Raw genomic sequence first — 15,227 nt, forward strand, 5'->3', positions numbered from 1 at the left:
GTTAATGTGTGGAATGAGTTTGAGGGACAAAGTGAACTGTATGGGAGCGATGGGCTGCATTTGAGTGGTTATGGTGTGAGTCGCTTGGAGAGACTGCTGCTGCAAGGTAGAAAAGTGAGTAGAGTGGGAGAGAATAAATCAGATCAAGCAGGAAGTGATGTGGAAGAGCAGGAAAGTAAGTTAGGAGAGATTGAAGAGGGGGGTTATAAACGAGGAAGTGAGTGGTATGAGTATAGAAAATGTGAGAATGGGTGTGTAAGAGCAAAAGGAAAACGGGGAGGCTCACGGTGTACAGGGGTACACAGCATGAGAAAGGTGGATGCTCCGAGAGGAGGTGAGAGCATGTGTAGAAAGGAATGGAATGACCTGGGATCAAGAGGAAACAGTTAGAATTGAAAAGGGTTTTAAAATGAATAAGCAGAAAGGGAAATGGTCCCAGTTGAGCAGTGAGAGATCACATCGAGTGGGTGGTATCAGTGGAACTATCTGTAGATTCAGAAATGAGCTGTTGTGTTTGTATACAAATGCTAGAAGTATAAGAAACAAGGCAGATGAAATGGTTGCACTAATTGTGTCTGTTCACCCAAAGATTGTTGCAATAAGTGAGACATGGTTGGAAGAGGACGACATCCTGACAGGAATAGAGATGGAAGGGTATGATGTGTTTCGTGAGGATATAAAGGGTAAAAAGGGAAGGGAAGTGCTATTGATGATAGAGAAAGAGTTATGTCCATACAAAGTAGAGATGCAAGAGGGAAATAGTGCCAGTGGTTTTGAGGCAGTATGGTGTGAGATAGAGGTGAATGAAATCAAATACTTGGATGGATGTTGTTATAGACCAGGAAATGTGAGTGGTGTTGATAATGAAATGTATAATCAAATTAGCCAAGCAAATAAGAAAAGGGTGATTATTATGGCAGTATAGACTGGAATGATGAGATATCAACTGGAAGTAAAGAAAATGAGTTTCTTGAGTTTTTGAGGGATAACTACCTCAGACAGTATGTAACAGAGGGCACACGAGGATTGAGGGTCTTGGATTTGGTCATCTCATCAGAGGATGAGAGTATAAATGAGGTGTCAAATCATCCACTCCACCAATTGGTGAGAGGGACCATGAGGTGATTACCTGGGTGGTTGCCAGCAGTGTGAGGACCTATGTGAGAAAAGGGTATATGTGGAACTGCAAGTGGGGTGATTATGAAGAGCTCAGGAGACAGCTTGTGGGTGTAACATGGAATGAGAAATTAGCTGGAAAAGAGATCAATGCAGCTTCGGGGATTTTCAAAAACTATCTAGTAGATGCAATGTCTAAATATATTCCAAGGGTGAGTAGGTTAAATAAAGTAGGTGTGGGATGGATGAATAAAGAGATCAAGCATGTGATACAGAGAAAAAAGGCATTGTGGAGGCAGCATAAGAGAAGTCGAAATAACTAATTCCATGAAGTCTACAAAGATCAGGCAAGGAGGGTGACTTGGTTGGTGAGGATAGCTAAAGAGAGGTATGAACAGCACTTAGCTAATGAAGCCAAAAAGAATCCTAAGGAGTTCTTTCGATATGTAGCCAGCAAAAAAAAGAATGATTATGGAAGGATAACATTGATTGGAGAAAATGGTATAAAGATAGCTTTTGTGGAATGTGTGGTGGAGATACTTAATGAGCAGTTCATACAGGTCTTTCAATCTTGAGAATGTAACTTCATGGAGAGATTGAGAGCTGTAGATGATGGGGAGGAGAGACTGACTGTAAGTGAGCAAGAGGTGTATGGGAAATTGAGTAAACTAGATGTTAATAAGGCTGTGGGACTTGATAATATATCGCCATGTATTCTGAAGGAATGTGCCAGGGAGTTGACACCTGTCTTGACATAATTTTTTTAATACAAGTCTTGCACTCGGTCAAGTCCCTAAGGAGTGGAAGGAGGGCAAGATTGTGCCACTTCATAAAGGACGTGATCGAACTTAAGCATTAAACTATAGGCCTATCTGTGTGTCAGGTGTTGTGGTTAATTGTTGGAGAAGCTTGTGAGAACTAGGATCCAGAGTTGGATTGACAACAATGGTATTATCTTTGATGGACAGCATAGATTGGCTAAAGGGAGGTCATGTTTTAATAATCTACTTACTTATTACAATAAATAGGTCTGTGGAATGAACCGTATGAGAACAGGTTGAGGATTTGTGGGTTGCAAAAATTGGTTGATAGGCGGAGGAGGGGAGATATGATTGAGACATTCAAATTACTGAAGGGTTTCTATAAAATTAATTCAGAAGATATTTCTGAAAACAGGGCTGGTTGTGGGAGGACTAGGGGACATCCATGGAAACTGGGCAAAAGTGTGGTTAGTAAAGGTGTTAGAGCTGGGTTCTTTACTTTTAGAGTAGTGAATGAGTGGAATGCGCTCTCTGAGTCTGTGGTGGATACTGTGACAGTGAATGAGTTTAAGGCGAGGTATGATAGATACTGTATGAATGTCAAATAGTTGTGATGAATATGATTTGGGGCCTCCCTCGATGAGTCTAATGACTCCCTGGAGTTGCCCGTAATAACAGTAATAATAAAGTGACTGCTTCCTTGGACAGAGGAGACGGATACACATCGATATACTTGGATTTCGCAAAGGCTTTTGATAGAGTACCTCATGGTAAATTGATAGTCAAACTAGAGTGGATGGGGTTGGATATTAGATTGGTGCATTGGATCGGAGATTGGCTTATATGTATCAATAAGTTGTGTATGGGGGAGCGATGTCGAAGAAAAGGAAAGTCACTAGCGGAGTGCCTCAGGGATCTGTTTTAGGGCCATTATTGTTTAACTTGTATGTTAATGATATAGGTGAAGATTTGGATGGGGATATTCACTTGTTTGCAGATGATGCAAAGTTGGGACGAACCATAAAGAGTAGTGAAATGTTGTGGCCTTGCAAGAAGACTTGAATAAATTGAGTGATTGGGCAAGCAAATGGGGATACAAGTTCAATGTTGCAAAATGTAAGGTTTTAAAATTTGGAAAACAAAGATGGGATGCAGAATTTATGCTTGGTGAGGAAACATTGTTGGAGGTGGAAAAAATAAGAGATCTGTTGGTGATAGTGGATAAGGATCTGAAATTTAGGGGACACATAGCCAAACTTATGAAGACACAAAGGCTTCTGAGAATGATATGGAGGACACTGACGTGTAGAAGTAGGGAGATCTTTGTTCTCTTGTATAAGGCTTCGATTAGGCCACACATGGACTATTGTGCCCAGATTTGGTCACCTGGTTTTTAGAAGGATGAAAAGATGTTGGAAAGGGTCCAAAGGAGACTGACTAAGGTAGTTTCTGACCTCTGGAATGTAGAGTATGAGGAAAGATTTAGGAGATGCAATTTGCAGAGTCTGGTGGACAGGAGGAAAAGAGGAGATATGATAGAGACCTAGAAGTTGGTAAGGGGTTGTTATAGGATCAATGCTGGAGAAGTTCTATAGAAAATAGTAGGAGATCAGGGGAGAACCAGAGGTCATCCCTGGAAACTGTATAAAGAAGGTGTGAGTAAGGGAGTGAGAGGCAGGTTTTTTTTTTCATGCAGAGTTGTAAATGATTGGAATGCCTTGCCTGAGAGTGTGGTGTCTGCAGGGAGTTTGAATGTGTTCAAAGCACGGTATGATGAGCCGTGTGTGTGATAAAAGGACCTCCCAGATGAGTCTTTGACTCCATGAGGTCTTGGGTAATAATAATAAGCTTCTGATATATACAAGATTCTGTGTTCTTGTGGAAAGGTGTATGCAAGTCCAACACTGGGAGAAGTTTTGAAATCTGTAAAAAAGAACACGTAAGCAATGTTGTAAATAAAAGGGAAGAAAAAAGCTGACTTGCAGCTCACATCCTCAGAGAACATCACATGGGAAATTGGCCAGCCTATCCATGCAGTACTCAGAAGAAATTTACTTTGACAGATTGTTCAAGGTGTCTTGTGAGAATGTATGCTCAAAAAAGCAACTAAATAGAAACCAAGGACCGATCCTTTATGACATTTGGAAGTCATTAATTAATATGTGTGTCATAATTCAAAACCTCTCTTGTGTAAGCAATCAGATTGAGAGTTGATCCGACAATGCAGAGACTGCATAATATGTCTAATGATACACCTGATTAAACTATTATCCTGGTGTTCACTTTCTAGAAATAAAGACTGCTGGAAAATATTTGATTTTTTTGTTATTTTGTATTTATGTAAAATAACTTCTTGAAGATGCTGTCAGATAGTGAAGCATGTCAGAGAATTATCTAATGTTAATAAAAAATGTCTACAAGTTAAAACTAGTTATTTATTAAGTTAATATTACAAAGTTATGAAGACATCTCTCAGAGAAATACTGCAATATTGAGGAGGTCCTCATTCACCATGAGAGGAAAGGGTAGTGATCCCATTGCATAAATGCTTTGATCAGCTCACATCTGGATTTCTGTATACTCAGATCTAGTCACTGGGATTTGAAGGGTATGAAGTAACCTTGGAGAGTGTGCAGAGATGAATAACAAAAATGGTATCCAGACTGTACAATCTTGATTATGAGGATAGACTGAGGGCATGCAGACTGCAGTGTTCAGTGAACTCAGCAGTCTGAGTTCAGATAGAAGACAAAGGGGAAGGATATGCTTGAGACATTTAAATTGTTGAAGGTTATTAGTAGACTGAGACCAGGGAGATTTTTTATATGGTAGAACAGGGGAAAAGAACCAAAACAAGGGGAACAAAGCACCATCCTTGAGAGTTATGAAAGACAGGGTGAGTAAAAGAGCTTGAAGTAAGTAAATAAGTTGGTGGGGAAAATTTAAAGGAAGTGGAGCAGATGAGATCTCGGAATAGTGGTGGACAGGGACTTGAAATTCAGGGCCATATTGCACAAGGTGTGAAGACATCACATCTGATAATGACAATGATGCAGAGGACTTTGATGTGCAAAAATAAAGAGGTTGTGATTCCATTGTATATAAGGCCTTGATCAGGCCTTATATGGATTGTTGTGCACAGATTTGGTCACCCGGGGTTTCATAAATGATGAAGATATGCTAGAAAGGGTCTAGAGAAGATTCACAAAGGTGGTCCATGAAATGTGAAGTATGAAGACAAATTGAAAGAATGTAAATTGCAAGGCCTCGTGAATAGGAGGAGGGATGATATGATTGAGACTTAAGTTGGTCAGAAGTTATCAGGTTGACATGGAAGCATTTTTTCATAGAATGGGAGAGGGGGATAGAACAAGAGGACATCCCTGGAAACTGTATATGGAGGATACGAGCAGAAGAGTGAGGAAAGGTTCTTTGCATGAAGAGTGGAATGTACTGCTTCAGTATGTTGTAAATATGGACACATTGAATCAGTTTCAGTTAGATGAGCTGCATGTATGTGCGTGCGCACATGAGTTTCTGACTCCATGGAGGTCAGATGTTAATAATAATAAAATGGCAAATTCAGAATTTAAAACAAAAAAGATGCAATTTTTTTTTAATATAAATTTTAAATAATACTTTTGACAAATGTTCTGCATATGAAGTTGTGTTCCTAATAGCAATCCCTTGATTAGTGTGCTAATGTGTTCTTTAAAACAGGCGCATTAATTGAAAATGCACTAATCAAATATAATAACCTATGGGAAAAAGTATAATTCATTCCTCAAATTTCTTTTTGGAACCTTAATTATTTTTATAAAAGGATTAAGGTATGTCTCAGGGCCTAGTTAAAGGAAAACCACGAAGCTGAAAGACAATAAAACATATTCAGAATATAAATTTATTATTCTGCTTCTTAACAAAGAATTGAGCTAACGTAGTTTGGCAGGCATTTTGTTTCTTTTTTTCATACAACCAACGGTATGGCCCTATTGCCTCTTCTACTCTGGTGCTTAAAAACTTCGATTGCACGAAAAAATTTTCAAATTGTTTCTGTGAAATCTCTTTTGGCTGACTATCAGTGCTTAAATTTTCTTCATATTCTTTGGGATCATCCTGCTGTGCATCTAAATTTAGCAGGTCGGAATCACTCAATTCTTCAGAATGAGATTTAATTGACTCTTGGACGTTATCATTGAAGGGGAGAAAGAAATGAAGGATGTACGAATTGGTCGCCAACACGCGAAATCACATGCTTTATAGATAAAATTTCCCAACAAGCAAAATAGTTACCACTTTAAAAACTACAATGATCATAAAAGAGAAGTTAATTTTCCGACGTGTAATAATAAACAACTCACCCCAGAAGACGGATTGATTACCCTATTATCGGAATGGATTCTCCTTTTTGTGACATGCGCAGAAGTGTCAAAGGGTCTCGAATCTGTGGGCGTACCATAGCAGACAAATTTTTGCAGTAAAAATTTGGAACATAGTGTACATGGAAGTAGTGTAGTATGCCATTAAAAATAATTTTGTAAAATGTTTTAAATCGGTAACTAAATTATTTCATTCTGGTGAGCGATTTTTTAAAATAGTTAGCCATAAAAATGTATAGATAGAAAATTTTTAAAATCTGTAACATTTATTTTTAAGATGTATATGGGTGCTCTAATCGAATTTTACAAGCGCATTAATCGAATTTGGGTATCGAAAAAAAATGACGCACTAATCGGGGGATTACTGTACATTCCAAAGCATATACTCTGTTGGAATGAATTAATTTCCAGAAGAAACATCTGCATACCTCAGTATGAGATAAGTTTACACATCATCTGTTGAAAAGATTATATAAAGTATCTTCATGTCAGACAAGATTGAAACCACGATAGTCATCCAATTGAATGAATCATTCTTTTGAATGATTGATTAAGTTGGATGGCTAACTGGATTCAATTGAATTAATTCTTTTGAATGCTGCCATAATGGCAGCACTTGTGCATTCATCAGAATTGACATATCATGCTAGAGACTGCACAACCTTGAATCCCAACTGCTTGATCTGCTTTGGCTCAAAATTCTTCTACCAAATCAACCTGCCATTTTCATATGCTCTCCAAACTCTGTCAACCACTCTGACCTTTTAAACTATCTCCCTCTCTAAAGCTCGACTTTCTGCAATTGAAATACCCAATAGCGAGTTCATCCTTTGTGGGAACTTCAATGTCCACGACTCACATTGGCTCCCCTTCTCCAGTTTCAGTGACCAAGCAGGCAGGGATGCTGAGGTGTTTGCCATCACCAAAGACTTATCTCAGATCATCAATTTTCATACCAAAATACCTGACAACCCCCTCAAATTTGCCAACACACTTGTCCTCTTCCTAATAAGCTCCCCTTCCAAGGATACTGTGGTTGTCATTTCTCCTCTTGGTAACTAAGATTTCTTTTGCCACAGAACAACCTTCACTCACTAGTTCACAGTCCTGTGTCCTTTGGCACCACAGGGGGGTGCCAACTGGGAGGACTTCCATGACTTATTCCTCCTTCTCATGGTTCAACTACTGCTTCATTTCTTCTGATCCAAACACCTGCTCAGACTGAATAATAGAAATCATCCTCTCAGTAATGAAGGCTTTCACCCTTATTCCGCTCCAAATTCTCATCCACCGTCCAAGCTTCAGTTCTTAAAAAAGTGTGCCAATGCTTTAAAAGAAAAAACCTCTGCTTACCACGAATGACTCAAGACCAAAACTCCAGCTGCCCACACTACAACTTGCAATAGTTAAAAGAATTAACAAGTACTCAAATTAACAAATTAGAAACTCACATCCTGCCCAAATGCTCCGTCTGGTCCCTTACAAAGCTGTTGGGTGCAACTTCCACACCCAGGTATCCAAACATGATCAGATTTCTCTACTTGGACAGACCTTCACCTCTGTGAGATAGTGTGTCTTGTGCAAAAAAGTTTTTTGGCAGTATAACCACATTTCAACTATAGCTTCCCCAGCTACCAAAAAACTTGTACTTTTTTGCACAAGACACACTACTTCACACGTTCTAACTCTATACAAAGCCCAAATCCATCCAGTGATGGAATATTGCTTCCATATTTGAGGTGGTGCTTCAAAATACTCTCTAAGATTGCTTGATTCTATCCAGAAAAGGCAGTCCAGCTAACTAATGATCCCTCTCTCATACATACCCACTTCAATCCCTCTCTCACAGACTTTCAGTTTCTGCCTTGTGCCTCTTCGGTAAATAAAGATACTTTCATGAACAGTGCTCTGCTGAACTGGCCACTATTATTCCTCCATTCTCCTCCAAAATCATTAAAACAAGAGCCACTGCTGACTAACACCCTTTTACAGTCCATCTTGAAACTCACCGAACCAACTTCACATGCTTCTGTCCTTTGGAACAGTCCCCCCCCCATTCTGCCTTCCCCAAAGATTATAACCCCCAGCTGTTCAAGCAAAATGTGAACAGATTCCTTCTTTCCTCTATTCCTCTTGCCCACACACAGAACTAATGTACTACAGGTCTTGTGACCTTTCACATGTGGTATATAAATATATTATATGGATTTCATCAGTATTTATGATCCAATAATATACATTCCTTAAATTACATATCTGCATCCTCTTCCTAAAAATATGTAAGAATTTCAAACACAGTATAGTTTAAGGGAGGAAAATGAAAGTAATAAATATTTTGGGAAGGAAAGGGATCACAGCATGTTCAAAACATAATGTGGGATAAAACAGCTAATAAGGATAAAATATGTGCTTATGTTACAGTAATATACAAATGTTACAAAAAATATAATTACCATCCTTTTTATCACGTGACACGTGAACAGTATGCCATTTGTTAATTTCAACTGGATCATGACTACGTAATACAGCAGCTCCAGAACCTAACTCAAACCGAAATTCAACATATCCATCTGTTAATCCTAATGATATGAAATCTCCGCTTTCACCTTCCTTCTGTCCATTGTACAGCAACATACCTAATTAAATTAAATATGTAAGTGAAAAGAAACTATATTCATATATTCTGAGCATCAGCATCAGCATACATAATATGCAATCAAATACAATCACTTTTTTTTCATTTATTAATTTGAAAAGCTGCAATTAATTAGAACAATTTTGATATCAAACTAATTTTATATATATAGCATATATATGCTTATTAAGGTTAATTTTAAAAAGGTATTATTATACAGGCCTACCAATCAATTAATGGTATTTGCATTAGGACAACTTCTATGCCTAAGTTTGCCTATCATTATTATTATTCCAAGACCTTTATGGAATCAAAGACTCATCACAGGAGTTCGCTTTGTCATATACACAGCTCATCATTCTACACAACTCAGGCAACACATTCCAATCACTCACAAATCCTCATGCAAAAAACAAAACAAAAAAACCCTGCTTATTTATATAACTTTCAGGGATAATCTCTTGTTCTCCCCTATCTGTCATCATTTTATGAAACACCTATTCAACGTTAATCTTATAACACCCCTTGGCAACTTGTACATCTCTATCATATTACCTCTGTTCCTCTTTATCCACTAGACTCTGCAATTTGCATCTTCTCAGCATTTCTACATACTCATCATTCCAGAGACAGAAAATTACCTTAATCAAATGCCTCTAGACCCTTTCCAATATCTCTTCATCCTCTTAAAAGCTAGATGACTAAATCTGTGCACAGTAATCAGTATGTAACCTAATCAAGGTATTATACATGGAACAAGAAACTTCTTACTCCTACAAGTCAAGTCAGAGTACTCTGCATTATTGCCAGCATTCATGTGTTGTCCTTGCAGTTTTGGCAATTTGTCCTCTACATTTTAGATCCATATCCACCATCACTCCAAAATCTTTTATTTCCTCCCTCCAGCAATATATAATCACCAAGAATAAATTCTAGATCCCATATTTCTTTTCCAAATTTTAAAACCATACATCTTGCAACATTGAACTGGCATCCCCACTCCTGTGACTATTCGCTCAGTCTGTTCAAGTCTTCTTGTAAAGCAACAGCAACTCCTCTACTTGTTATAGTTCTTCCCAACTTTGCATCATCTACAAACAATTAAATATCCCTAAATTAAGCAGATAAAAATCCCTTATTATTTTATAGCCAGTATGCGAAACTCTAAGATCAAAAACTACGATCTAAGAGTTTCATGCCGAAGAACTATCGGCGAATCCAAGTGTAAGTGACCACCTAGTGGTACAACACCAAGGCAACTCAAGGCAAAGGTGGAGAAAGCTCCCTCACTCTCCTTGATATTTTATCATAATGTAAAAACACAGCTCCTAGGAGATGTAATGCTGTGTTACATTATGAGGAGAGGTCACTACCCAGACCAGTTTCAATCTTTTTTGAGGTCTCATCAGTGAGTCGGTAGACCACAATGAGATCAAAGTTTAAGTGAAAAGAACTTGCATACCTTCACTATACGAATGCCGGAAAGGTGTGCCCATATATTATAACTAAGATGAAAAGCCAAACGGCTATTTTTTCTGGCGAAGTTAATTAAATTAAGGGGATAAAAATCCCTTATTATTTTATAGCCAGTATGCAAAACTCTAAGATCGAAAACTACGATCTAAGAGTTTCATGCTGAAGAACTATCAGCGAATCCAAGCGTAAGTGATCACCTGGTAGTACAACACCAAGGCAACTCAGAAAACTCAACTCAAGGCAACTCTTTTCACTTAAATTTTGATATCATCCAGGTCTACCTACTCACTGATGAGACCTCAAAAAAGGTTGAAACCGGTCTGGGTAGTGACCTCTCCTCATAATGTAGAGCAGTATTACATCTCCTAGGAGCTATGTTTTTACATTATGAGAAAATATCAAGGATAGTGAGGGAGCTATCTCCACCTTTGCTTTGAGTTGCCTTGGTGTTGTACTACCAGGTGGTCACTTATGCTTGGATTCGCCGATAGTTCTTCGGCATGAAACTCTTAGATCTAGTTTTCGATCTTAGAGTTTCGCATACTGGTTATAAAATAATAAGGGATTTTTATCCCCTTAATTTAATTAACTTCGCCAAAAAAAAAAAAAAAAGCCGTTTGGCTTTTCAATTAAATATCCCTATTCAAGTCCTCCCCAATATCATTAATATACAGGTTAAACAGCAATAGCCCTAAAATAGACCCCTGAGGCACACACACCACTAATGACTTTCCCCTTCTGGGATATAGCTCTCCCACACGCAACTTGCTGATACCTATCAGAGAGCTAATCTCCAATCCAATGCACTAGTCTAATATCCAGCCCAATCTACTCTAGCTGACTATCAACTTATCCTATTGTAATCTATCAAAAGCCTTTGCAAATTCTAAATATACCACTGTGTATCTACATCCATTATCCAATGCAGCTGTCATAAATTGTAATAAAAAAGCTGTCATTGTAATAAATAAGCAGATTACTAAAACATGACATCCCTTTAACAAATCCGTGCTGTCCATCAAAGATAATACCACTCTTCTCAACCCAATTCTGGATCCTTTTTCTCACTAGCCCCTCCAACACTTTAACCACAGCACCTAAAGTGCAGATTTGCCTATAATTTGATGCCAGAGTTCTGTTACCTTTCTTATGAAGCAGTACAGTCTTCCCTTCTTCAACTCCTTTGGAACTTGACCAAATGTGAGACTCATATTAAACCAATATGCCATGGCAGATGTCAACTCCCTGGCACAGTCTTTCAAAATATGTCATGATATATCCATCAAGCACCACAGCCTTATTAACATTAAGTTTGCACAATTCTCATATTCCACTTGCACAGTCAGTCTCTCCTCATCCACTGTCTCAAACTCTCCATGATGTCACATTCATAAGGATGAAAGACATTTATGAACTGCTCATTAAATACAGTAACACCTCAATATAACAGACTAATTTGGGCGAGGAGGTGTCCGTTAAATCCAAAAGTCCGTTATATAATAAAGTACATTTTTCGAATGCGTATGTTAAAAAATTGACAAATTAGCTAATTTACATGTTTTTACTTATGTAGACACTTTTATGTAATTAAAATGAAGTACTGTATCTATGAAAAGTTTAATTTCACAGAAACATTTTCTATATGAATTATTGCTTATAACCTCACCGTGGTTTTTAGACTCTAAAAAACAAGTGTGGGATCTATATCAAAATAAAGAAACAAACGTTTTTCCGAAAATAAGCTTTAATTTGTTAAATAAACCAATGACGTTCTTAAAAAAAAAAAAATTTTCATTTTATAAAAACAAAATATTTTTCCTATTTATTTGTCTTTGGATATTCTAGACACTTCTGTTCTGCTGTGAAGTTAACATTCGATGTTGAGGTGTTTGGTTTAGGTAATCATTCAGCGAACATGTTTTATGAGCGGTGACTCATTTATGTCAGCTAAATTACTACAGTGTTTTTCCAACATATGATGGCCTATTCACCAAAATTTGCTAAAAATAACAGGAAATTAATAACAAAAAATAACCTGTTAATTTAATTATAAGCAAATCTTGGTTAAAAGCATTTTAAAATTAACAGGGTGTTAATTTTCACATGACATACGGACCAGAAATTTTGTCCATTAAATCCAAAGTCTGTTAAATCACGGGTTTACTGTATTTCAATATATCCTCTGCAGAGTTGTTCTTATAACATTTTCTTCAGTCAATGTCATCCTACCATAATCATTCTTCTTTTCTTTTTTTTTTTTTGCTGACTACATATCAAAAGCATTCCCTAAGATTTTTTGTTTTTCAGTTTCATTAGCTAACTGTTGCTCTACTGTTCATACTGCACTTTTTGTACCCTTACCAACCAAATCATCCTCTTTGCCTGTTCTTTGTACTCTTCATGAAACTGATTATTACCACTAATCTGATGTCTCAATAATGCCTTTGTTCTCTGTATTGCATGCATAATCTCTTCATTCATCCATTTCACAATTTAATTATCCAGCTGACCTGGAATACATTTAGACATTGTCTTTACTAGATAGCTGTTGATCACAAAATGCAACATTGAACTCCTTTCCTCCAACTCCTCATTCCATGCAATAGCTACAAGCCGTCTCCTGAGCTTCTTGTAATCAACAGCCTTGTAGTTCCAAATATACCTTTTCCTCACAGAAGTTCCCCCACATGGCTTGCAGGTAATCACTTCATGGTCACTCTCACCTACTAGAGGGATATTGGACACCTCATTTATAATGGCATCGTCTGATGAGATGAAATCTAATACCTTCAATCTTTGCACATCCTCTGTTATATACTGAGGAAGTTATCTCTCAAAAACTCAAGAAATTTATTTTCTTTACTTCCAATTGCTATCTCATCATACCAGCCTATGTTGCCATAATTAAAATCACCCATAATGATCGCCGTTTTCCTATTTGCTTATACAAGGTGCATTCAGATAGTAAATTTTGGATCAAATTTACCACTAAATAAGATATAGGATAGGGGTTGTGATGCATGGTATCTAGGTGACAAGCCCAGTGTGGCTCATTACCTAGTTGTTGAAAGTTATTCATAGAAAATAATGAATGAAATGTAACTTTTGTCACATTTCATTCATTATTTTCTATGAATATCTTATAAGTACTGTGATAAAGAATCCTGCTAGTAATGAGATTCACTTAGTGATACCGTATTTGTTGGCCGAAAATAATAATGCTGTAAAAATTCACAGACAACTGTTTAAGAGTTATGGGCCTAACATAATGAGTGATAATACAGTTAGGCAATGGTGTCATTTGTGTAAAGAAGAATGCACTAATGTCCATAATGAAGAGTGCAGTGGCTGGCAAAGTGAGGTGACAAATGATTTGGTGGAAAGCAAAATTCACGAGAACTGTCTTTTCACAATTATGGAACTTTCTTCTAAATTCTGGTAAGTTTCACGCTTAGTCATTTTTGAAATTGTGGCAGAATAGCTGGCTGGGATATAAGAAAACTATGTGTCAGATAGGTTATGAAAATAAAGTAAATGAACTTTTTCTTAAATATCATGACTAGTGACAAAATATGGATTTTGTACACAAATGTTGAGTCAAAACAACAATCAATGCAGTGGCCATTAATCATCTCCAAAAGCTAAAAAATTCAAACAGTAACTGTTAGTCAAAAAAAAAAAAAAATGGATACTGTCATCTGGAACTGAAAAGGGAGTTTGCTTATTGGTTTTCTTCAGTGAGGAACCACAATTAATGCTGATGCATATTGCAACAAAACACTGAAGAAATTCAGAACAAAAGACAAGGAATACTGTTGTCAGTGATCATGCTTTTGCATGACAACACACCAGTTCTCACTGCAGCTTGAACTGTCCAGCAAATCCAGAAGTTTGGGTGGGATATTTTCAACCACCCACCCTGAAGTCCTAACCTCATGCCCAGTGACTACCTCTTGTTAATGCATATGAAGCAGTGGCTTCCATTTCATCACTTTGAAGATGAGAAACTGAAGAACAGCATGACTTAGTGGTTGAACTCACTAGTAGAAGGCTTTTTTTTTTTTTTTTTTTTTATATACAGTTATGAAGAAGCTGGTGCCACGATACCAAAAATGCCTGGATGTCAATGGCAACATAAAATGGCAATGTAGAAAAATAAAGTATATACAAGGGGGGAGATGAAAAGTTCTGATTAATACTTCAATTGAGATTCCAGCAAATCCAGAAGTTTAGTGGGATATTTTCGACCACCCACCCTGAAGCCCTAACCTCACGCCCAGTGACTACCTCTTGTTAATGCATATGAAGCGGTGGCTTCCATTTCATCACTTTGAAGATGAGAAACTGAAGAACAGCATGACTTAGTGGTTGAACTCGCTAGCAGCAGGCTGCTTTTTTTTTTTTTTTTTTTTTTTTTTTTGATACAGTTATGAAGAAGCTGGTGCCACGATACCAAAAATCCCTGGATGTCAATTGCAAAATAAAATGGCAATGTAGAAAAATAAAGTATATACAAGGGGGGGGGGGGCGCTGAAAAGTTCTGATTAACACTTCAATTGAGATTCTACCTCAGTTTCTTCATAGTGATATCACAACTTTCCAGCATATCCTTGTATGCCAGTATTTTTTTTTAGTGTATAATAAAACTTTTTTCCCTTCTCTGGCAGTTTTTTTTTTTTTTAAATTCTTCAGCAGATCATACTTTCTAGATACCAGATCTATAATAGCAACATCTGAAAAAAGTATTTCATTCTATACCCTTCTTTCTCAACACCATACTGCCTCAAAATCCTACCACTATATCCTCCTTGCATTCACCTCCCTTTTTTATTCTTTCTGTCTTCACGAAAACCATTATAC

The 15,227-nt window shown here is 37.3% G+C and overlaps 1 protein-coding gene across 6 annotated transcripts in view; it reads right to left on the bottom strand.

Annotated features, from left to right (window-relative positions):
- Positions 1–15,227, bottom strand: part of LOC150109418 (basement membrane-specific heparan sulfate proteoglycan core protein-like) — a 1,783,738-nt gene that overhangs the window by 163,448 nt on the left and 1,605,063 nt on the right. For all 6 annotated transcript variants that reach the window (XM_090413063.1, XM_090413041.1, XM_090413033.1 and 3 more), the window contains one exon: positions 8,710–8,892. In XM_090413063.1, coding sequence (XP_090269189.1) covers positions 8,710–8,892 — 183 coding nt within the window. The remainder of the gene's footprint in view (positions 1–8,709; positions 8,893–15,227) is intronic.

The sequence above is a fragment of the Typopeltis vanoorti genome, chromosome 2, assembly GCF_054136105.1.
Source record: "Typopeltis vanoorti isolate ZY-2024b chromosome 2, IOZ_Tvanoo_1.0, whole genome shotgun sequence".
In the NCBI taxonomy this organism is placed as follows: Eukaryota; Metazoa; Arthropoda; class Arachnida; order Uropygi; family Thelyphonidae; genus Typopeltis; species Typopeltis vanoorti.